Source organism: Anolis carolinensis, chromosome 5, assembly GCF_035594765.1.
Source record: "Anolis carolinensis isolate JA03-04 chromosome 5, rAnoCar3.1.pri, whole genome shotgun sequence".
NCBI lineage: Eukaryota > Metazoa > Chordata > Lepidosauria > Squamata > Dactyloidae > Anolis > Anolis carolinensis.
In genome coordinates this window covers 144,654,587-144,680,877 of record NC_085845.1, presented here as the reverse complement: position 1 = coordinate 144,680,877, position 26,291 = coordinate 144,654,587, and the positions used below count along the sequence as shown (strand labels likewise).

General features: G+C 37.7%; 1 protein-coding gene across 4 annotated transcripts in view; it reads right to left on the bottom strand.

The window, feature by feature from the left end:
* pdzrn4 (PDZ domain containing ring finger 4) overlaps window positions 1-26,291 on the bottom strand; it is a 286,890-nt gene that overhangs the window by 247,657 nt on the left and 12,942 nt on the right. For all 4 annotated transcript variants that reach the window (XM_016993832.2, XM_062982481.1, XM_003221196.4 and 1 more), the window contains exon 3: window positions 24,895-24,999. In XM_016993832.2, coding sequence (XP_016849321.2) covers window positions 24,895-24,999 — 105 coding nt within the window. The remainder of the gene's footprint in view (window positions 1-24,894; window positions 25,000-26,291) is intronic.

The window sequence follows — 26,291 nt, the reverse complement described above, 5'->3', positions numbered from 1 at the left end:
CTAAGTCTAAAATTTATTCATTGATTATTTATTTATTTACTGCATTTATTTACTACATTTGTATCACACCCTTCTCACCCCAAAGGGGACTCAGAGTGGCTTACAAGTTATATGTACATACAATATATTATATTATTAGCATAGCACAATATTAGCATTATATATTACTATATTGAACTATACCACTATACTGTAATATTATTAGTAATATTATATGTAATATAGAATATATAATTAATATTATTATATGGTATTATTATTAGTGTTATATTGTATTACATTATAATATTATTATTAATATTATATGTATATACAATATATTATATTATAAAACTGAGGGCGGGGGCCAGGTAAATGACCTTGGAGGGCCGCATCCGGCCCCCGGGCCTTAGTTTGGGGACCCCTGCTCTAGAGGGAGGCGGGTTTAAAAAAAAAAAGAAAATCCATCCACGGCTTGGTTGTTAAAGTGATAGTTAGATCACTGTTCTTTGAAGAGAAGTTGTTTAAGAAGTATTCATACAAACAAGACTGTACTGTAACTCAAGATCCTGAAACGTCTATGTATTGCAACCAGGACCGACCCGAGGAAATTTAAAGGGGTACGCAAATATTTTTTTTGCGCCCCCTCCCCTGCGCCGCAGGAGGCGTGGCCAGGACTGGCCCCGCCTCCCGTGCCGTAACCCCGCCTCCCACGCTGGGCGGCCTGAAAGGACTCCCGCTGCAGCGGGCGCGCGCCATGGGAGGCATGGCCGGGCGGCCAGGCTGCGTGAGGCGGGAGTCCTTCCAGGCCGCGACGAAGGCCGCGGCCTGGAAAGACTGCCACTACATGCAGCCTGGCTGCACCATGGCGCGCCCCGTGGGAGGCGGGGCCAGACCTGGCCATGCCTCTGCGTAACACGGCCCCGCCTCTGCCAGGTGTGGCCCCGCCTCCCAGGGGCTCAATAGTGCCCCTGGGAAGGTGGCACCCAACGTGGGAGCGTGGCCAGCGTGCCGTGTTGGGCCAGGCCTGATTGCAACCACAAGCATATGTACAAATAAACTTGAACTTCGTTGTTGTTCATAAAGATTAGTCTCACTCTGAGCCTGGGGGAAAGCTATTACCATTGAGCATTTATCATTTACGTTAAAAAGACATTACCTCGCGTTGGTGGCAGTTACGGTACCTTCCTATACAAGTTACCAAATTTACTCCAAACTTATTTTCCCTCCATATTTTAAGAGCTGTTTACAATTACATTATAATATTATTATCAATATGTATACACAATATATTATATCATTACCATAGCACAATATTGGTAAATGAAAGAACAATACAATATTTCATAGAATCATAGAATCGTAGAGTTGGAAGAGACCTCATGGGCCATCCAGTCCAACCCCCCGCTAAGAAGAAGGAAATAGCATTCAAAGCACCCCCGACAGATGGCCATCCAGCCTCTGTTTAAAAGCCTCCAAAGAAGGAGCCTCCACCATTTAAAAATAAAAACAATTTTAACCAACATACTGTAAACTTATTGGGATTTCAATGGGAAGTGTGGGCCTGCTTCTGGCCAATGAGATAGTCAAGGTAAGTAGGATTGTTGTTGTTGTGCCTTCAAGACATTTCAGACTTTGGGGGAGCCTAAGTCTAAAACTGAGGGCGGGGGCCAGGTCAATGGCCTTGGAGGGCCGCATCCGGCCCCCGGGCCTTAGTTTGGGGACCCCTGGTGTGAACCATCAAAAAGCAAAGGTGTCAATATCTCAGCCACCCATCTGGACAATTCTGGATTTCAGAGTATTTTGGAATTCTGAATAAGGGATGCTCAACCTGTACATATCCACCTATGCAATGTATCAGTTATTAAGCTAAAGACAACAGTGACAATCCAGGCAAATTTAACAGGAAGCATTATGTACACCTCCATGCCTACCAGTAGTCAAAAAGATATATAGCAGTGCAATATCTCCTTTTAAAAGGGTTTTGCACTTGTGAAATAAATATACACAAATATCTTGACAAATTCCAAAGCTGTGAAATCCTAATTGTTTTTCAGTTTTGCACTTAGCCTGGCATATTCTGCCATCTGCTGGCAAAGTCTGAATTGTCATTCTTATAGTTCCTGTCCTCAAAATTGCCAAGAATTTCCCATACAATAGAGTCTCACTTATCCAACACTCGCTTATCCAACGTTCTGGATTATCCAACGCATTTTTGTAGTCAATGTTTTCAATACATCGTGATATTTTGGTGCTAAATTCGTAAATACAATAATTACTTCATAACATTACTGTGTATTGAACTACTTTTTCTGTCAAATTTGTTGTATAACATGATGTTTTGGTGCTTAATTTGTAAAATCATAACCTAACTTGATGTTTAATAGGCTTTTCCTTAATGCCTCCTTATTATCCAACATTCTGCCGGCCCGTTTATGTTGGATAAGTGAGACTCTACTGTATTTTCCTGGATCATGTGTAAACTTATTGTTATGGTTGAGCCTTATGGCTCCGATACTGGGAGACGTGGTCGTAAGACTCCTCGGGAGTCAGATACTCTCGAGGAGCGAGAAAGGAAGCGGCTGCGGGACTTATTTGCAGAACCATCTGACGAGGATTCCTTTGAGGGTTTTACTGAGAGAATGGAGGAAGAGATGGTTAGCTCAGAGGAGGATGACATGGAATGGACTCGTGTGAGGGAGGATTTGGGTGCCACTGGCAATGATAGTATGGAAGGCGATTGGGGACCTTCAGGATTAGACCTGTGGACAAGCTGGAGGGATGGGACGGGATCCACAGCTGGGGATGCTGTGGGGCGTAGCCAAAGGTGTTTCAGTTCTGATGAGGAAAGTGATGAGGAAACGCCTGGAATTAGGGTAACAGCTGATAGCGATGAGGAGCTGTAAACTGGCATAAAATGGGGTTTGGAAGCAATGGCTAATTGCGTTGGGCAAGGTAATCTGGACGAACGCTTGGGCTCTGTGTGGGAAATTCCTGAAGACGGGTGTGATTCGTTTGCTGACTACCTTGGACCTCCGTCGTCTTCTTGACGGACGCCATCTGTTTATTCTGGACTGACTGACTGACTGACTGACTACGGCCTCGGACTCTCCTTCCTGTGATTATCGTTGGACCTGGTGAACTACAAACGTCTGTACCTGCCTTACGACCTTCGGACCCGATTGGAACTTCGCTGACCGCTTCTGCCCTTGAATGCTGCGTTTGTATCTGGAAATTGCTTGCTGTGTGGAGGAGTAACCTCTTAGTTACTCAAACATAGCTTTTGGCAGCAGAGAAGCATCTGCTGCCAGTTTTTTGTATTCCTTTGAACCTTTTGTTCACCAGCTTTTGTTTGTTTTAGTCCCAGGCTGAAGTAAGCTTTTTTGGTTTGACCCGGATTAAACTCCGGTTTAATCCGGTTTATCTTTTGAACGTTTTCCTTGTGTCTTTTTACTTTTAAGGCCAATGTTTGCCTAGCCCTTGTCTTTTACGGGCATTTTTGGTTCTGTAACTCCAATAAACTTTGTTATATCTTATCTTGTGGCGTTCTGTCCTTGACACTTATAGTAGCCAGGAAAAAAAAGCTGGAGATGTTGGAAAGGGCATAAATCAATAGAAATATTGGAGAAATATATACACTAATTTCATCTCTTCTGACTGGTGTGTCCCTGCACGGTGTACAAACAAGAGATTAGGAAAAATATTGAAAAAACATTGATTAAAAAGAAATATTGTGCCTTTCTACAATGGGGATACTCTGTACTGAGAACTAAGTACAGTAGAGTCTCACTTATCCAACACTCGTTTATCCAACATTCTGGATTATCCAACACATTTTTGTAGTAAATGTTTTCAATACATCGTGATATTTTGGTGCTAAATTCGTAAATACAGTAATTACTACATAGCATTACTGCGTATTGAACTACTTTTTCTGTCAAATTTGTTGTATAACATGATGTTTTGGTGCTTAATTTGTAAAATCATAACCTAATTTGATGTTTAATGGGCTTTTCCTTAATCCCTCCTTATTATCCAACATATTTGCTTATCCAACATTCTGCCGGCCCGTTTATGTTGGATAAGTGAGACTCCACTGTACCACTGATATTTAGACTCCTGATGTGAAGAGATCATAAGGATTAAACCAGGCATGAGCAAACTGGGGCCCTCCAGGTGCTTTGGACTTTAACTCCCACAATTCCTAACAGCCGGTAGGAATTATGGGAGTTGAAGTCCAAAACACCTGGAGGGCTGAAGTTTGTCCATGCCTGGATTAAACACTTCATCTTAACTCAGGAAATATATTGAGTAAAAGAAACTAACAGATAAAACCCTAGAAAAATAGGAGATAAAAAGGTGTTTCATCCAGCATTTCCAATAAACAGAACAAAGCACATTTACACTTGTTAAAAAGAAGCATTTTCAGAAATGGAATCAGATATTATCCGGCAAGCAACTTCACTTAATTGCATTTTAAAGGAGTTATAAAGAGTGGAGCTGAGAATATATGCAAAGATAATATAGGACATCTTTTTCTCATAATAAAAGGTCAGATGAAATATGATTTAAAGACAACAAAAACTCTGAATTCAAATCACTGAACTAGCTTCAGCTTTGAAGGACGACATGGGGTTAATTTCATAACCACCCATCCATTCCCTATTATTCAAAGCCTGAAATGCAGCCCATTCTCAGCAAAATGTCATCCTTGTTTCACAGCAAACAGAATAGCAACTTAGGTCAGAAAAGGAAGAAATTGGCTTTTAGCACTTGAGGAATGTAACTAGGCAAAATGTAATTACCCACACTGGAATTTGGCCAGGAGACTAGGGATAAAATCCTCTCATCCTGTGAAAATTTTGATAGACTTTTAATTAGCACAAGGGTCAGAATCTTCATTATGCATTTAAACTGAAAAAGGATACCACCAACAATGGTGGGGGCTCTTTACTTAGAATTCCTCCAGGAGGAAAGAATGTCAATTTCTAAAAGCTCAAATACATGACATCTAGTCACACTATTTCTTCTTTGCATAATGCATCTTCTTTGTGTGCATGTTACAAATCCTTTATAAATATATTTTCTTAGTCATCATCTCATTTGTATATGCCAATATTAATTCAAAATGTACTTCAAAGCATAGTCAGTTTAATTAGACAATACTCGAGAGCTTTGCGCTCCCCACTTGCACACAAGCAAACAGACTCACTCTAATTGTGGATTGAAATTCATATGATATATAAAAGCTACATGATTATGAAGCATACTGTATTAGAAGACAACAGCACAGAAATTGATATGTTATATGTGGTTTTTGCACTACATTCTGGGGAACCAAGGCGTTCTTTGACATCTAATTAAAGCTTTCTCATCAAGTTCATCTTTAGTAGCAGACTGGATACATTAGGAGACAGGTAGCTCACCATAACTTATCTTTCATGTATCTTCAGCAAGATCTCACATTTCTTAATACAGTGTTCCCTCACTTATCGTGGGGGTGACGTTCCAGGACCACCCACAATAAGTGAAAATCCGCAAAGTAGGGACGCTATATTTATTTTAATATTTATACATAATTTTAGTAGTTATACACTGTTTTAAGTCTTTATTAACCAATCGTGTGTTTATAAATCGCCTCCTTCTCCTCCTGTTGCCGCTTGGGCTCCTTTTCTCTCCCTTTGGCTTCTCCTTCCTCCCTTCCTTAGGCTGCAAATTGCAATTTTTTATGATTTATAATATTTTTTTAGAGTTTACTGAAAAACCGCAAAACAGCAAATCCTCAAAAAGCGAACCACAGAGTAGTGAGGGAACACTGTACACCAATTCTCAGTTTACACACTACCCTAGATTAGTGCTCTGGAATGTATCCCATAACCTTTTGCGGCATATCAGAGGAAGAGATGAAGGAATAAAAATATGGAGAAAGAAAAGGATGAGATTAACAGAAAAGGAACCTTTGAATTTTTCTTGAAAGAAGACAACTGAAAGAAGAGAAGGATGGTAACAATTTAACTGTCTCTCATGAATTAGTGGAGTGAAAGGCTCAGTAAAATGGAAAAATAAAATAATAAATTTTCTAGAAATGCTAAGGGAAAATGCAGACGAAAGGAGATGACAATGAAAGCTGTTAAAGGAGACAAACGAAAAGAGTATAGCATTATAAAGATGTTGGTTACTAAAGAGATGATTCACTGCAATGGCAATGATTCTAAGAAACTCTACTCCATAATCAGTGGTCACACAGAACAGCTATGTATTGGCTCAAGATCCATCATAGCTTCTGTTTAAGGGAGAAAGTGGTTTTATAACATTCTTCTGATGCCAGTAAACCATATTCTTGGTGCAAGGGGCACATCCAAATGAATTGGGATTGCCCCTATTTCTTGAAGCAAGAATCATTAATGTTTCTGAATTTTAGTTGCCTATACTTTGTTCTATACAACTGATCTTTTACGGTATTTTAGATATTAATTTCAAAGCACAATTCAATGTTACTCCAAATGCCTTACATCAAAATAATAATAATAATAATAATAATAATAATAATAATAATAATAATAATAGCATCCTGCCTTCATCTCCCGAAAAGGACTTGGGGCGGCTTACATGGGGACGAGCCCAGTCAAACATAGATTAAAAACGTGAATCAGTAAAATAAACAACATTATAACAACATAGAACAACATCATCAAACAATCAAGAGTCTGAATAATAATAAACACTGGAATTTAGAGGGTAGGAGCTTGTGCAATAGAACTTCTGGACAGGGCTGGTTGAAAAGTGCAGGGGCAACAATTAATTAGGGCTAAAAGGGCAAAACACTAAACCTATAGGACAAGGGACAGTGAGAAAGTGCAGGAGTTGATAGTAAGTTATAGTTGGGGCTGAGTATCTAGTGGATTGCTTAATTGAAGGCATAACGGAATATCCGCGTTTTTAGGTCTTTATGAAAAGTGGACAGGGTGGGTGCCAGTCTAATTTCCCTTGGGAGAGATGGGGGGCCAACACTAAGAAGTCCCTCTCCCTCATCCCCACCAACTGCACCTGAGACAGTGGTGGAAGTGAGAAAAGGGCCACCCCAGTAGACCCCATGTGGGTTCGTAGGGTAGGATGTGATCGCGATTGCTGTTAGTATACTACAATTTGTTTTAACTCTAGAGATGAAGAGAATGTTCAAAAATATTCCAGAAGTGATTTAAAAACATGTTTTTTAAATATTCAAAACCTTGACAAGAAGAATCCAAGATTGACGGGAATCATCACACTTTAGGACTTATTATGTGTGATATTCATATGTGGTTGTTGCTTTTTTACAGAAAACATTTTTAGTGTAGAGGTATTTTAGCTTTCATGCAGAAAATCTGTTATCTGTGCAAAACAACCATGTGTTAGTTTTGTACAGTATAAGTCCAATATTATGAATATAGACTGCAAAAACTGTTACAGTACAGTCTCATTTATCCAACATAAACGGACCAGCAGAACGTTGGATAAGCAAAAATGTTGGATAATAAGGAGGGATTAAGGAAAAGCCTATTAAACATCAAATTACATTATGGTTTTAAAAATTAAGCACCAAAATATCATGTTTTACAGCAAGTCTGCCACTTGTTTGGGAGTGTGGCTGTACTTGTGTTGTTGTTGGGTGTGTTGGCCCACTGCGTGTTGCTGCCTAGAGAAACAGTTGTGGATCCGGGTGGGAGGCAGACTGTGTTGGATAATACAGAACATTGGATAAGCGAAGGTTGGATAAGCGAGACTCTACTGTATTTTCAGAGTCTTCTTCATAGGAGAAAAATTACTCATTACTATCTTCAAAAATAAAATTAATGACGAATTACTATCCTACTTTTACTGCTTTGTTCAGGCTTGAGAGATTAAAGATCATAGTGGTTATTACAGCTGATCCTGATTATGTTGTAGCTAGGACTAAAAATATACCATACTGATACAGAAACCCTTATTAATTGCTGATTATACATCACTGAAATGGAAGAATATGAATGCTTCCTTATACGTTTACATATTACTGAATATATTTAGTAAGAATTCTATTTTAAGAGATAATTACACTTGCAGTCTATTGAATAGTTTCAAGATTTAATGCTCTTTTTGCCAGATGAACAACCCATTATTGGCAAGTTGGTTATTGCTCAAGCGGGTTGATTAGATGTGTCCTAAAATCAATCTACACCACTTCTTAAGTACATTTCATGAGCTAGGAATGAAATGTGTTAATTGAGAAAGCACATCTCCTTGTAGCATGCACTTTGAACTTGACAAAAATCTAACTGAAGTGGAAAAAAAATCTCTTCATGGTTTGTGACTTTAAATTTTTAATAAAAATAGCGATACAGAAGATCAGTGAAGAAAAAATATGAACAGCATACACTACTGATAACTATTAACTATAAGGAATTCCTGATAATATATTAGCAAATATAGCTATTGAATAGCAAATATCATAAGAGCTATTGTTTGTTTGTACCAAGTCCTATGGAACAGTTGCCTGTTGAAGTTCAATGACATGGACCTAATACATTCAGCTGTAACAATAGGTGTTACTAGTACAATGAAGAAAGAGGTCCTAAGACAAAATTTCTCCCCAGGAGTAATCTTCATACTTAAAAGAACATCAGACACTTCCTTCTGTCTCTCAGGTCCAATTAAAACCACAAATTATTGACAATCCACTGTGTACAATTGTACTCTGTGAGGGTGGTAGTTAATATATCCCATTTGCCCCTACTCCTTCTGGGACCTCTACATGTTACAGGACACTTCACTTCACATCCCATCTCTTACAATTATCTAAGTTCCTGTGCCCTATGAAACCTAGTGTGAGAATCACCTTTGTTATCCTTACAGTAAGGATCAAGAATAATAGAAAAATAAAGTTGGAAGAGACCACATTGGCCATGTAGCCCAAGCTCCCGCAATGCAGGAAAAGCACAATCAAAGCATCCCTGACAGATGGCTATCCAGCCTCTGCTTAAAAGCTTCCAAGGAAGGCATCTCCACCAGACTCTGAGGCAGAGGGTTCCGCTGTTGAACAGCTATCATGGTCAGGAAGTTCTTCCTAATATTCAGGCAGAATCCCCTTTCCTGTAATGTGTACCCATGGATTGTTTTCTATAACCTCAGCACCAAACACAATATCCCCAATGTGTACTTCCTCTGTCACTGCAGATACAAATATGCCAAATTTTATCACAAGCATCATCAATCTAATAATAGCACAATGACACAACATTGTGAGTTCATTACAATATAACTGATCCCCCCGCCCCGTAAAAAAATGTGCCAAGTAATATTGTCACATTCTAGCCTATGCTACCACAATCACTCATCACAGACTTACAGTCCCTTCGGGAAGACAGGGCAGGTTAAAAATAAATATTGTTGTTGTTGTTTTTGTTGTTGCCCTGATAAACCTAATCTGACTAAATACTACTGCATCCCCTTTTCTCCCTGGTCATATAGTTGCCTGGTCACACTAATGCCAATATGGGACCCATGCAATGATCAGGAGTTCTTATGGACCTCTGCAGCCATCCAGTGATGGCCAAGATGACAAGGGCAATATAGTGATGATCCAGTGGGGCGAAGCTAGTTTCAGCCTCACCAGACCATGCAAAGCAGTGTGGGTTTGGCAGAAAGTGTGTGGCTACCTTCAGAACTAGGATGGAGCATTACTTCTTTGGACAAGCTGCAGATTAAGCAGCCAGTGTACATAAACCCTATAACTCTGGAGACGAGTGACCCACTGGCAGAAGACACAGCCCCAGGTGAAGGCAAAGGTTAACTACCTCAGAAGCAGTCTAGCCAAGAAAACCCTATGATAGGCTTGCCTTGGGTTTCTATAGCCAGAAACTACTTGAAAGCATACAACAGTTATAGTTAGAATCCAAAAGCCTCCCCCATATAAAGTAATATTGTTCTATGCATTCAAATGACAATAATTGTCATTATAACTGCATTTTAAAAAATCCTGTTGTTTTAAAAAATATAACAGCTCCCTTTTGCTACTTTAAAAAAAATAGCTTAATCCAATAAGACACAGGTAAGCACTACAAAAGGCATCCTCTTTGCACAACCCATTTTGCCTCAATATCCTTAAAACAAAGCCTGAGGCAGAAGCCAGCATTTGAACCCTATAATCTTACTTTGTCATTTAGCGAGGAACTACATATCTTTTAACCATAACGTTAATGAAAAGTTTATTGTTACAGCACAAATGAAGTTATTGTTTACTAAATACGGCCTTTAATTATACCCTCGCTGTTACCATATGAACTAATCTCAACTAATACGTGATTTATAGCTAGTTAATTCTGAGTTCTGAGGCTAATATAAATTAAAGGATGCAGAGTTCTCTTAGGCCCCTTCTACACTGCCCTATATCTAATCCCAGATTATCTTCTTATCTCAGATTATCTGGCAGTGTAGACTCATATAATCCAGCTCAAAGAAGATAACCTGGGATCAGATTTTTTTATTATTATTATTATAATTATTATTATTATACCCCACTTTATTTACTTACTTTGTTTTATATCCCGCCCTTTCTCCCTCGTAGAGGGTCTCAGAGCTGGGATATAGAAGGGACCCTAATCTAAGGATGTTGGAAAAGAAACTATAGTTAAAAGACACCAAAGTTTTGAAGATTAACTTCTACTGTATAAAAATATATTAACGGTTTTATTGTAAAATGTCAATTAGCAAAGTATACCTGTAAAACAAAACACCTTGTGTTCGCATTGTTTTTATAAATAAAATGATGAGATACTATTTTCATTAAGACATGCTTTTCACCATTGAGATCACATTTATGCTTGTGTGTGAAAGTTACAATACAATGAAAGCTGCTTTCTGTCACATATTTTTCTAAGGTCTGGGTTTGGCTTTACATCAGGTCTAAAACTAACTACAGAACAGAAACAGTTCTGTCCTAGAACTTCAATTTTTCCTATTCTGAAAACCGGTATTATACTGCCCTCTACTGGGTATGTTGCACCACCACATTGTTTGTGTTTATTTGCTCAAAGTTACATACATCAAAAAGTCCTTCATCTGCTAACAACTGTATTCATATAAAAGTGGACATCTATAATGTTCATAAATGGCCACCCCAATATTTAATAATAATATAGTAATAATAACTTTATTTTTATATCCCACTCCCATCTCCCCGCAGGAACTCGGGGCGGCTCACATGGGGACAAAACCAGCAACAACACAACCATAATTTAAAAGCAATATAAAACAGTAAAAACAGTATAAAACAACATACAAACATATCAAATCCTTGGAACCTGGGCATAGTACAAAATGTGTAGGGGGTGAATTTGTACGGACTCTGCGTGGGCTCGGGATAGTAATATAGGGCGATCAGGGAAGGCAGAAAAGACTCATTTATGAACTACCATAAATGCCCACTCCAATATTTATGAACTACAAAGAAATATCAAGTACAGGCAATCTCCGAGTTACAAACATTTGACTTACAAAGGACTCATAGTTAAGAACGAGGGTGAGACAACAGAAAATGAGAGAAATCTACCTCTCAGAAGGGAAATTCCGAGTTAACAGGGGGAAAAGGGGTCTCCACTGAAGCTTTACCACCAACTCGTTTCCACAACAAGCCAAATTTTTCAAAAGAAAGTGAGGTGAAATCTTCTGAATGGACAGAAAAATAAACACTACAAGGGTGTTAATCCTTTCCTTTGCTATCCAGAGCTTTACAAAAATACATATTTGGCTGGAGTCACACTTAAATATGTTCCAACTTACATACAAATTCAACTTTGTCCGTAACTTGTGGACTGTCTGTATCTGTAAATCTGAAACACAGATTCACAGAGACTTTTAGAAATGAAATTAAACTTTGGCCGAAAACAATGTGTCCTCAACTCTGATCTTCAAGGTGTCAGCTTCCAGACCCCCTGATCATTGGCTAAAGGAGCTGAAGATCAAAACACCTGGAGGACTAGAGTTTGGGGATTACTGGCCTAAAACAACTTTTGATCTTAATTTTAAATAAATTTACAAATACAAAGACCATCAGTATCTGGGAGCTGTAGCTCATATTATTACTTTGGGGATGGGGGGATGGGTTATCATCAGTTTCCATTAAAAAGGGAAGTAGGGGTGTACATGATTCCATTTGGCAATACGAGGTTCAGGGAAATTCTAAGATCCGGCTGCCAGATCCCCAAAAACGGGCAGGGCAGCCAAAGCCTTAACCAATACGGATCACAGCAGCCAGATCTTTCAGCTAGTGTGGGCTAATGGGGTTCAGGGGCACTCTACCTGAGGCAGAGGCCACAGTGTGGGCACCTTCACAAATCAGACAAGAGTGGCCACCTGACAGCAGCACTTCCTCCTTTTCTTTCTTCTCCAGCAGCCTCCCCCATCCATTTCTGAAGCCCCCCCCCCCCCAGAGATCACTTTCCTACAAAACTGTGCGCTCCCTTTTGAGGCATGACGGGAGTTGGGGTTTTCTCTCTGTGTGTTTCTCACTTTCTTTCTCAGCCAATTAGAGGCCTGGTTGACTGTGTCCATTCTCCTTCCCACTTGTGGTGTGTGCTTGGGACTTCAGCTCCCAGAACCCCCTCTTGTGGTTTGTTTTGTCTTCCAAAAAGATTATGGTAAAAACTTTTAAAAATTCCCCAAACTTAGTGGATTGGTGAAACATTTTGAAACTTTGCAAATTTGCAGTTGTAAATATGGCCTACAAGTGAGACAAATTTCATGGTGTTTTTTTTTTTTTAAGTTTCTTTATTTGGGTCAAACAAGTAGAGTATAACATAACCACTTTTCCTCATGATAAAGTTTAGAAGATAACATTGTTGACATATAATAAGGTAAGGGTTTCCCCTGACGTTAAGTCCGGTCATATCTGACTCTGGGGTGTGGTGCTCATCTCCATTTTTAGCTGAAGAGCTAGACACCTCCAAGGTCATGTGGCCAGCATGACTGCATGGAGCGCCGTTACCTTCCCGCCAGAGCGGTACCTATTGATCTACTCACATTGGCATGTTTTCAAACTGCTAGGTTGGCAGAAGCTGGAGCTAATAGCGGGCACTCACTCTGCTCCCGGGATTTGAACCTGCAACCTTTCAGTCTGCAAGTTCAGCAGCTCAGTGCTTTAACACACTTTGCGACCGGGGCTCCTGACATATATAATATATCTATATATATACACACAATTTAACTAAAAAGAGAGAAAGAAATTCCTAAGCAATCACCTTTGTCCCCTAATTCTTTCCATCCCCTTTTCACTATTTTTCCCTGCCACCTCCCTCCAGAAACAGTCATACATTTCCTTTATCATTCATTCTGTTTGTTGGATCATAAGGATAGTCGGGTTCAGCTCCTTATATTTTCTGTTGCCCTTTTGCATTGGCTATTAGTTTTCCCCATTTTGCTTTCCATTTCCACCGGGGTATCCATTGGTAAATTTATTTTTTCTATCCATGATGTAGTCTTGAAACATATAGTCTGCTAAAAATTCATACCATTTTTGTATATCCCATTTTTTATGTTCTTTCCATCCCAGGGCAACTGTAGCTTGGGCCGCAGCTGGCATATATTTAGTCGTCTGTATGGCTACTTTCCCCTTCCAGTTTTAAGGTAAACAACTGTTTATTATTCCACCCTATTTTGCTCTAATAATTCCTCCATTACCCCCTTTATTTTTCTATAGAATTCTTGCTTATATAGGCAAGTTTCATGTTGAAAGACCTAAAAATGACTGAGAAATGAGTCTCTAAATGTCCCTATTGGTGTCAATGGACTGAATCTTACTGGCACAAAAATGGCACCCTCCTCCCAGGAATTTCTCAGTAAATGGGATGAGACGGATCAGCCAAAACGGGACCGAAAACAGCACAGTTTTTTTTGCCGAGTCGCACACTCCTATTAGGAAGTGATATGAAAGATCTCTAGAGAGCTACTGTCACTCAAAGCAGACAAACAGGCTGACCTACATATATTTGTATCTAGTATTCTTATGGGGAAAAAGTTTCAAAGTCTGCAAAGGGATTTTTTTCTGTTAACTCCTAGATAAGACAGGAAAATTCTAAGAAAAACAATTCTCTACTGCTTTGCTGAAAAACTACTCTATCTCCATTAATACTAACAATCCTGGCAAACAGCACAAGTTTAAAGAACGAACACATGTCTCGAGAGCCTGTCACAAATTTTCAGGTAATACCATAAGAGGGCCAAAGAAAGGCTGTCGACATACACATGACAAGCTTTCATTTAGAGAGAACAGAAAAGCTTAGAAGTAACACATTACAGTCACAATGTTATCTGAAATATTGCTTTTGGGGAGACAGAAATGAACCTTTAAGAAACTAAAAGATATAGATACTATGTTTTCTGTATAACAACCAATGCTTATTCTTTACATTGCTTATTGGGATTGCCCTATTTTATATTTATAATTTTTAATAAATAGCAGATTATTAACAAGATGAGAGAATAATGACTAGTAACCTTTTACTATTCCTTTTATTTTAAGATAGCCTTTAAAAGAGGAACCAACCAACTCCTGAATCAAAGAACTTCTGAGCATTCTTGGGGTTGTTGTCGATTAGTTTAGCTCTCTCAAGACTGGAGACAGTGGTTTCCTTTACAGCTCCCTTGGGAAACTCTTCTTTCTCTACCAGCATGTGATTCTTGACCTGTTGTGATGGGTCTTTTGTAAAGTTTATCTTAATGACCTTACTTACAAAGGGGCCCTTGTTTTGGCTCCATTAAACAGAGTTTTAAAACTCTTGTGACTTAACTCTTAAAATTGTTTTAGAATTTTAGGGTATACCAACCAGACAAATCCAGACAAATATCAGTCTTCAAATCAGACCTAGATGTGATAGGCAGTAATTGGTAACCCCTTTCTCTCAAAAATATGATAGATGATCAAAGTGTCTCTCTAGGAAATCTCCAAAAATCTGTTGCAGTGCCAGGCAATTTTAGATTTTCCTGTTCATTTCTGGGAGGAAATAACAGGGACAATGGGTTTGTAAACATATGGTTCATGTTTATTATGTATCCAAAATAATAATAACAGAAGAGTCTATATGAAATCTTCCACTATTACCTAATCTTTTGAAAAAGTGTACTATAATATCCATCTTTTATGAAATGGTCAGAACTGTAGAATGTTGTCATTCAGTTCTGGGTAATTTATATTTGTAGATTGTCTATTTGTACATTGATACCTTTAAAAGAGTCTTTTTAGGATACATTTTTCAGACACATCTTCTCATTACCAGTTTTTGAAATCACAAACAGGTTTACTTGACAAGTTGCAAAACTTTCATTGACTAGCTATAGCAGTGAGCACAAAAAGAAGAAGAGAGCAAATTCCCTAGCCCTGCTTGTTGATGAGTTCTGTTCAGATTTAATTTTGCATCGACATGGGGCAATTAACCTACCTCTCACCACAGAACCAAAGAACAGCAAACAGTGTTGAGATAACAAAAAGCCACAACTTGTTTAATGATTACAAATGAGAAACAGGGTTGGAACCCATGCATGTGTCCTGGATCAGGAATCAGACAGTCCGCTGCTGACCAATATCACATGCCAGAAGGTGCAGCTGTTTACCAACTGGCACAATACCGGGACACCATTACCGCCGCACCCCTACTAAGCCACCGGATACTCCCCCAATGGGGAGAAGGGGGAAATTAAGCAAGCCAGATACCAGGGCCCATGCCAAATGTCTGCAAGTTGTGACAAAGGAACAAAACTCTAACAAAACCACCAAACAATGTAACATATATGTAGGGTGGGTGGGCTGATACAGCTGGCTAAGAATTCCCAATGTGCTCCTCTAAATTGTAAATCTTAAGACTTCATAAGTGGAACCATGAAAGTGAACCTAGAATCATAGTCCTATAAACTGTACAGTGTGAAATTGTGTTTTTCCCCAAGTGGAGGACCTGTCTTCCCTCATTATTAAAAAAAAATACTTACTAGTCAATTCTTCTTCAGTGTACTGCTCATTATTTTAGAATTACATTTTTTTACTCAACCTTGTGAAACACAAGCTTGTTATCTTTTCTCACTCTTTCCTGTACCCTAATAGCTGGAAAGCAAGCCATGTTTGTGTGAAATCTGTCATGAAAAACAGTTAAGAGGTTACTTTGGCAGAAGTCCAGTTCATTATAATTTTATCTACTAAATATAAAGGCTCTGTTAATACTAAGCATATTTATTTATAATAATTGCCATTTCTTTAGCTGTCAGAAACCATCAACCAAGTGCCATTTGACCGCAAAACTATCTTACCCTAATTAATATAGGCCATTTCCCATTTCACACTTGTTATTTTAAAACTATAAGTCTGTACTGTTTATATCTGTAAAGTATTGCAACATAAGGATTGAAGCCAAATGCTTGTGTAGTGTAAACTCCAACTGACATTATGAATACTATGATCCTGTTTTGTTTGGTTTACCCTCCCATTGTGCATGATAACTCCATCTCTTTTACATATACATTTAACAAGAGGCCATCTAATTGTCCATAACAAAGGGTCAAAAAGTAATATAAATACATTGAAACAGTAGTTATTACTATTATTACTAGTAGTAGTTATTACCAATACTACTAGTATTACTACTATTCTTCCAATTACTAGGAACTATAAAGCATTTCTATATGCATTTATGGTGTCAATTTTTCACTAGATTTCACTAGAATCAAATCACTCCAAATCATCAACCCTTCATTAAGCAATAAAATGCAAAGTAAGAATAATGCCTAAGTAAGATCAACCAATACAACATTGTTTTAATTTTTGATTACATTTTGAATATTAGTAGATCAAAGCAGTATCTAGAATAATATTCTGGTGTATATGATTGACAAACTTGTTGCTAGGTGGAGTTAGAAGGAGCAAATATTTCTTTCTGCAATCCCAACCCATGTTGAGGAACCATGCAATTCTAGCTTTAGGATTGCAAAGCAGAGGAATCTTGGTGGTAAATGACAGAGTCAGAAAATACAGTGCCCCTTCATTCAATTTATGATATCAGGCTACTTGGTTTTTGCAGTATGGTATGAATCCTCTTCAGGAGAGATAAATATAATAATAGCATCAAACAACCTGTTGCTGCCATAAAAATTAAAACAAGTACAATAACAGACTGAAATAAGCATATTTTCTAATTGCCAATCTTACTAAATCCCATCTCTGAGGTACAAAAGTGAAGATGTGATTGTCTGACGGCAATCCAAGTTAACAAAGATTATAAGAACCATAAAGGATTATGATTTCCTGTACTGTTTCACAAACAATGCAAAATTTAAGAAAAGCTAAATTAGAGAATAAACTATCTTATAGCAAGCATTTACAGTCTATATGTGTCCGCAATTATGAAAATAATCTTGTATGAATATACAATGTATTCGGATAACCCTTTTAGATCTTCTAGGCCACAGAGGTTAGTTACTTCAGCAGACCAGTGCCTTTGTTCATAGTAGAGGGCTGAAAAAGTAGATGCAATGCACACTTTCTCATTCAACAGGAGTACTTTTTACTTAATGTCATGCTTACTTGTGTTTCATTTTTCCTAACTCTGAAGCCAGAGACAGATTGGCTTAAGTAACCATATCCAATTTCAACAAGACTTGCTACACTAGAAAACAGAATTCTGAACTACATGTCATTCAGAGGTTATCTTTGGAACAACACTATTCATTCTGATATTTATCAACAAATGCCATAATAAAAACTGCACAGTCCATTGTAAAATCTTGTGTAATAGTCTCTTACAATGGCAAGAAAAACATATAGATTCCTTTAAAAAAACATGAATTACAGAAATAGGGCAAATGATTTCAGCATGTAATTTATTATTTTTGACCAAAGGCAACCCATAATTTCTATATGAATATCAATGCTACAAGGGCTTACTGAAATTGCCCATTTTACATATGGAATTGTCTTATTTTAGTTATTCACATCTTTAAATTCAATTTCAATAAAATTATAGGCAGTAGAGAATGATATTAACTTGGTCATAATAGCATGCATATTTAAACAACACAGGAGGAAACAAAGGCTACAGGTAACAAAAGGTAATTGCCACAGTAAGTCAGCATTTTGCATAAAATGTTATTTAGTCTATTCCTTTACTGAACAACCACTCATATGGTGGCTAACAAGTAAAGGCTACATTATGAATCAATGAGTATATAGATGCTTCTGTGAAACTATTGCTTCAAGTTTTACCTCCCTGCATAGTCTTGTGTAACAGATAAGCAGTAGTTTATCTCTGACCCTAGGGTGGATTTACACTGATCCCTTATCCTGTGGCAGGATTGGCCTTGGAATGGTTCTCACATAATAATACGGTGATGAACATACTGCATTTTAGGCACCACGAGATGCAGAGCTAATCTTAGGAAATGGGACTACAAAGTGGAGTCCATGACATGCAAGTGTGGAGAAGAGCAGACCACAATGCCTAGCCCTGCCACAACCTTCTCACAGCGACACCAGAGGCACTCCAAATGGCCAGCTTTTGGTCAAATGAAATCTAGTATAATGCCATTTTTTAAACTTTGTGTTTTTAAATATATCATAACTGTATCCTCAATTTGCTTCTGATACAAATACATAAATAAATAAATAAATAATACTATATAATGTGTCAGAAACATTTTTCTATCTCCTGTGTTATACTAATTCTACAGTAACTCACAATGTTTCGCTTTTTGCCCTGGCAGCAAAGAAAATTCATGCAAAACTTATTGCTGATATTGCAGTTAACTGTTATGGGACACTTTAAGCTAAAGAATTTTACACTTTTCGTTATATTGTATTGGAATGGTATTGATATTTAATATGCAGTATTTTTATGCCAACTGTTTTATGTGGCACTTTCATAATGTTTTATACTATTGTCCTTTTATATTGTTTTATATTGTTGCCCTTGAGATATTGTTTTACCTGTGTGCATGTGTTTGACCTTTGATATGAGAATTAATAAACAGAAATACATTTGGACACCACACTTTTGAGCTGCCTTCAATCCACACTTAATGGTCAGTGTAGATATGCCCAATGTTCAATGCAATATTTTTCTATTAACAAGAGACTATGTTTAGATTGAAGAACAACTGTCAAGTTCTGAATTTGTTGTCATTAAACCCAGAAAATAACGGTGACTACTTTTTCTGGATTTTTTAACTGCATTGATTACTTTAAAATCAGATTTTTTTTCACCCAGAAGGTGGTCATTGAGACTAGTATTTAAAATAGGTTTTTAAAAATCAAATTTCACTTTACAAGGACAATACACAAACAAGTTGTAAGACGGGAAAGCATGTTTTCATGCATACTCTAACAAAGATGAATTTTGATCTAAATATATTCAGTTCATGAACTGGGTATAGTTGAAGACATAGGCAAAGGTAAAGGTTTTTCCCTGACATTAAGTTCAGTTGTGTCCAACTCTGAGGGTTGGTGCTCACCTCCATTTCTAAGCCGAAGAACCAGCGTTTTCCGTAGACACCTCCAAGGTCATGTGGCCGGGATGACTGCATGGAGCACTGTTACCTTCCTGCCGGAGCAGTACCTATTGATCTACTCACATTGGCATGTTTTCAAACTGCTAGGTTGGTAGAAGCAGGGACTGACAGTGGGAGCTCATTCTGCTCCCCGGATTCAAACCGTTGATCTTTCAGTCAGTAAGCTCGGCAGTTTAATCCACTGTGTCACCAGGGGTTCACTAATTGCACCATAGAACATATTATGTTTTCTTTTTCTAATGTATATAAGAGAGAAGAGCAAGTGGAAAAATACATCCTTGAATTCCTGTTTTCACAGCAAGCATCCAAGCTTGAATGTATATGTTTTGACAGCTATACTTACCTCATCAGTTTTATAATATTTTATAAGTCTTAAAATATTTCCACAAAAGCCAAGTTTGCTGAAAACCATATTAAGCCTAAGTATATCATTATGAGAGGCAAGCCACATAAATGTGTTTCCTGTGGCAGGAAATAACTCTCTATTATAAATAACATTTCCATTCAAGATACATTTTCCTTTATAAGGTAAATAAAACACTTTTCAGTAGCATAATATATTTAGTACCTCTCTGTTATAGCTGTGTCAAAAAACTTAACCAGTTCATTCAGATACTGTCATTCAAACACAAAATTAATTCTATAAAATATGGTAAAGTTTAAGTAGTGGGGGAAAGGGTTTTTAAAAATGATTCTGTAGTCAGTTAGTCTAACTATTGACCTAGAAATTTGTGATAGCTAATTAAATTTAACCTGGAGCATATTGGCAGAGATATGACTTTGCCTTCTGTAGTGCCCAATCATTATTGTGACATGTGAATCATAAGATCTTGATGAATGCCTGGCACTGTTCAGTTGATTGAAAGAGGACTCAGAATGCCCTAGTGTTGTTCTCTCTTAAATGCAGATGAAGGAATGGATAGTTCATGACTTTTAATTTTGACCTTAGATACAGAATCCAGCCTGTCTGGCACCGTTTTTTGTAATTGCTGAAGTTGATGCTAATCTCTGATCTCATGGCTTTAAAAAAAAAGTCAGAGATAGATGCCGTTTTGGTAGATGGACAGCATCATTAACTATATTTGAACTGATTTTATGATGGAACAAATGATTTAGCAATCATTTAATAATAATTTAAAAGCAACAAATAAACAGTACTCGTACATGTGAAAGAGGCTTAATAAAACCTTTAGTCAGCTCAGATTGTTGTTGTTATTATATACCCTTAAAGACATTTCCAACTTGTGGCATGAACCCATCATTGGGTTTTCTTGACAAGATTTGTTCACAAGGGATTTCTCTGGACTTTTAACTCCTTCTGAGGCTGAGATAATATGAATTGTCTGATTCACTCACTAGATTTCCCTATTCAAATGGGGACTTGAGTCCTGTTTTCCCAGCATCCTAGTACAATGCCCAAACCAACTCAGATATGTAGCAAAAAGGAGACACATTAAAACTTTGAATACAGCTCTGTATTCAAAGTTGCTACTATAAAACTAAGCCTCTCAAAAAAGGTGTATATGGGTTTTTTAAAAACTTATGGCATTCTTCCTGCAATAAGGAAGTTTTCCAAAACCACACTGTTGGGACGTATTCTGTACAAAATTCACACATGCTTGGTTTGTGCAGAAAACAGAATTTTCTGCACAGAGAACAGCATTTTTAAGCAAAGAAAGCTATTTTCTCTGCAGAAAATTCTGTTATTTGTGCAAATCAACCTTGGCAAGGAGCGCCACTTAACAGTGAGAATTCTGTTTCTGCCACTGATGTGGTTTGAGATCAGCATAGTGTGAACACCAAGGCAGAATTTTGTTTCCCGTGTAGAAGCACTCATAATGTAAGGGGAACAGAAATATGATAAACATTAAACTAAGAAACAGCAGTCATTATTTATAGCAAATGGCTTCATCAACAGCATAAAGAAAACTAAACGCTCAAAGTTTAAACAGAACTCAATTTGCCTTTATTAATGTGTGCCAATAGAGTATTATGTGATTTTAAGAAGGTGCTATTTGTAAACCACCCCAGCCATGAGCTTTAAATTAATTACGAAAAGGTTAATGAAAAGGATCCATATATATATAATACATTATTTTAACAGACACAATTAAAATAATATAAACAGATCAAACCAACTAAATGAAAACAGTTTAGATCTGGGCAGCAAATACTTCTGTGAATATAGTGAGTACAATATTATCTCCAGACAACATCCTAAAGAGGACAAAACAAACTGACATCTTAATAATTAATACTCTAAAAATAAAAGTTGATGTCAGGAATTAGACTCATTAATTTCATACATAAAGCTCCAATGAACAAAGTGTGAAACAGCTCTTGATTTCTTGCCAATAAGTACATAATTTCCTCATGTTGTCTACAGAACTGTAGCTTCCACTCCCTGAAGGACTGACATAGAATTTATCAAGATTCATTTTATCGGGGTTAAAAACTGGTCTTTCATGCCCCAAGGAAAAACAAATTATTTCTAGTTAACGGCACACATATCTTTTACAATTAACTTCTGTGAAATTAAACAACTGTTTCATTACAGACCCAGTTACATCAAATGATATCCAGATTACACTTCATTTTTCAAAATGTGATTATTTAAGACAGAATATGTAAAAAGACTTAGCAGTCAAAACCAGAATGCATTCTATGGGCATGATTTGAATGCCAATTAGTATTTAATTCTTTAATACTCACATGATCATATATTTTCAGCATTAAATAAGAATGAGTTGAGAAATGTCTTTGTTAACAGATATTAATTAAAAGGGAAGTGTTATTCCAGATCAAAGGATATCATTTTTATGCTAACAATTTAACAATTAAATGTTTTTGTGTGTACCATTTTTCTGCACATTTTTGCCATCAGTTCTTACAAGTTTGTGTGTGTATGTATGTGCTGCCATTTTTTTTTAAAAAAAATAGTCTTTTGCACAGATACTGTCTTATTTGCTCTATGTTGAATTCAGGGAATTACATTAGAAAATGGGTAAGTGAATGAACCTTATGTTGTAGGTGACATAGCTAAGTCTTATTACAGTTTGTTAGAATAGATGTGAAGGCAGAGTTCCCATCCAAATAAGTATCAGGATCTTGTTCCTGTGAGGACATTCAGTTGTGGGACATAATACTTTTGTCTTTCATTATACTCTCTTACCAACCTCAAAATAACCTATATACTTGTTAGGGATTCCTCTTCTTCAGAAGAGGAAGAGGAGCAGGAAAGTGTTCATGAATTTGAGGGTGAGTTGGAATCTGAGGAGGAGACTTTACAAGTACCCACTTTTCAGGAGAGGCAAAAGGAAACAGAGCAGAGACGTCATTCAGCTAGAATAGCTGCCAGAATTGCAGCTGAGTAATTAGCAGCTGTGAGGGGACTCAGAGCTATAAAGCAGAAGCAGGTGCAGCCAGCTCTTGCTGGTAACAAACTGACTCTAATGCCTTCACTCCCCGTGTGCCTGCTCTGAGTCTGCATCTGGATTTATTGCTCTTTCTTTGTTTGAAGTAAGACTGCTATTTGATTTGGGACTGGATCAGAGACTAAGAACTGCATTTGCCCTAAGACTTCCTTGCTTCTTTTTGCATTATTCCACTGAGTGTGCTGTACTTTATGTTTTGCTGAAGTAAAGCAGTTTTCATTTACTTACCACAGTGTCTTAAGGCTGTTCTTGAAAGACAAAACAGCCTTAAGACTCATGTATAAGTCTAGACATCGCAGTAAAAAATTAACCCAAAAAACCTGGGTTGACTTATTCATGGGTCACTTTGAGTACTGTACCTTGCCTCTTCTCTGTGTAGAGTAGTGAAAGACAATAGCTTTGTCCATCCCTCTCTACTCTCTACACCATGATCCAGCTTCTGGCCTTTTTTAATGCATGGGAGTGGAAGTGGTAGACAGGAATGGCTGGCCTCCTAAGGTAGCATTGGTTCTTTTCTCTCTCTCCATGAAATGACTCCCAAAATAGCCCCAAATCATATCAAAATCCATAATTTTGGCCCCAAAACCTGCCTTCAACTTACACATGAGTATATCCCGTAGCTAATGCAGAGCAAAGGAATCTCAAAGCAAGATGAATGGCAAACAGCTAAATTGTAATACATACACAAGTTGAATTAGGTTACCAAAAGTCTGAGTAAGGATAATGTGGTATTCTGTAGGCACCATGATTGTTCTGAGACTAGGCAAATATATCAAAAGTCTACACCACTTTATAGCAAGAAACTTTTTCATCCTTTGCATTCTTCTTCAATAACACCTCAATCCCAAATCTTCAAATATTTCCCATCTGCCCTTCTACTGGGATCAACAGAGTTCTGTGGTGGATTTCTGCAAGTCCCAAATATTCTTTACCCCTCCTCTTTCTCTTTTATTGAATCTGCTAGGGGAAGAGCTATCCACTCTAGGAAATTATTCTAAAATTATCTCATTAAAGCTAGTTAACCACCTGATCTTATTATTTTGTTCTGTTTTAAAGCAATACTCTGTAGTGTAATAGAATAGGCCTTCTATCTGGTCACTTTCTGCTTTGAGGAACAGTTTCTGCAGGCCCCAAGGGAGCATGGACAGCTAGAAATGGCTGAAAATTAGAAACTATTAAGGAACACCCATTCACACTACCAATGATAGCATTCAAAAATATCTTCTTAATATGAATTGACCCTACAGTAGAAAACTCTAAAAGCATTAACAACGAGACAAGTTAATCAGTTATTTCCCAACTCTACGCATGTATTAATATGACGATCACAGCAACTGTTTTACATAAGTAGTTTTCTACTTTAATCACGTTTAATCACGATAACTACTGGAAAAGGGGACTCGTAGCCTTATAATTGGAAAGCTAAATTACAGTGATAACCTTCAGAAAAAAAGTTTCAATGAGGCAACAAAGTTTCAAAACCTCCAATATACAAAAGAAAACTACTTATGCAGATCCAGAAAGAAAAGGTTCTTCAAAGAAACTTGAAATACATAAGCTCTCAGTACCTTAGAAAAAACCAATAACCACATGTTTGCCTGCAGCAAATACTATTAATTTTAAAAATATGAATCAGTCATGTATTTTGGAATAAAACGTAGTCTTGTCAGTCGTCAGACATGATTTATAGAGATAAACAAGTAGATGAAACAATTTTTCTTGATTTATCTATCCATGTGTGATCTGGTACACCTGCATGATGAATCCATAAACATTTTCAAACAAATATGCAATGTCATTGTCACACAATTAAGAAAAAAGCTGCATGAGAAATATCTGATTTCTTAATTTTACTGGTAAATTCATTACCCAAAGTGAAACATACAGACATGTTCTCCAGTGAAAATTAACTTAATATTCTTACCTCTATGATCTTGTCATTAATTCGCATACCATCTTTCTTGTCTGCAGGCCCATTTTCCAGGATTCTGGATACATAAATTCCTTCTGCTGATTCCATCTGATTATCCTGGAATGAACATGGAGGCTTACTTTAAAAAAAAATACAGGCAATCCCCAAGTGATCAACAAGATAGGTTCTGTAAGTTTGTTTTAAATTGAATTTGGATATAAGTTGGAACAGGTACATTTTAAAATTGTAACTCCAACTTACTGTGTTTTTCTGAAAATGAGATATACCGATAAAATACGCTGGAGCAGGATTTCTAAGCATTTGCACAATATAAGCCATACTCTGGAAATAAGACATAATGATAGGCGTACCGGGACAGGACGGTAAAGAAGGCAGGCACCCCTTACCTCTAGCATGGCTAACTTACTAGCTCACACCAGCAAGGGAAAGGCGCAAGGCAAATGGAGGGAGCAGGAGCAGTGGCAAGTCCTGGTAAGGAGGCAAAGGGAGAGGGACCCTCTCGGGCCCCCACCCTGCCCACAGCGCAACTGCATTGCTCCTCCTTGGTGCTCATGCTGCCAGAGGAGGATGCTGGAGCGCCACTTGCTGGGCTGCCTCTCTCACTGTCGCAGGGCTTGGGAGCCACAGAGTTCCCTCTCTCACAGGAGCAGCAGCCCCCTCCGGACAGTGGGAGTCATCTGGCCACCATGCTATCTGAGCACTTGAATACTGGCCATGGATATAAAAATAAGATATCCCCTGAGAATAAGCCATAGTGTGTCTTCTTGAGGAAAAATAAATATAAGATAGTGTCTTATTTTCAGGGAAACATGGTATCTATCTATCTATCTATCTATCTATCTTTGAATAGCATAAGAAGGGGTGTTTGTTTTCCTGTTTGTATCCCTTTTCAGAAGATTTCACCTCACTCTCTGTCCTAGTGATAATTAGATTTTGAAAAATTTGATTTGTTGTGGAAACAAGGATTGATGATAAAGCCTCAATGAAGACCCCTTTTCCCCATGATAACTCTTTTAGGAGTGGATTTCCCTTCCTAGGGATACATTTCTCTCACTTCCTGTTGTGTCAGCCCCAATCTTAACTATGAGTCATTTGTCAGTCAAATGTTTATAACTCGGGGACTGCCTGTACTCTGAATTCTATTGTTAGTCCTACTGAAGCAGGCCCATGAGATTCAGGCCCCTTGTACACTGCCATATAAAATCCACATTATTTGCTTTGAATTGGATTATATGGCAATGTAGACTAAGATAACCCAATTCAAATAGGATAATGTGGACTTTCTGCTATGATAAGATGGATTACCTGGCAGGATGGAAGGGGCCTTACTTATGTGTTGTTACCATTCAACAATTCAACTTTGTTTCAGATTAACCAGGATTCCAGAC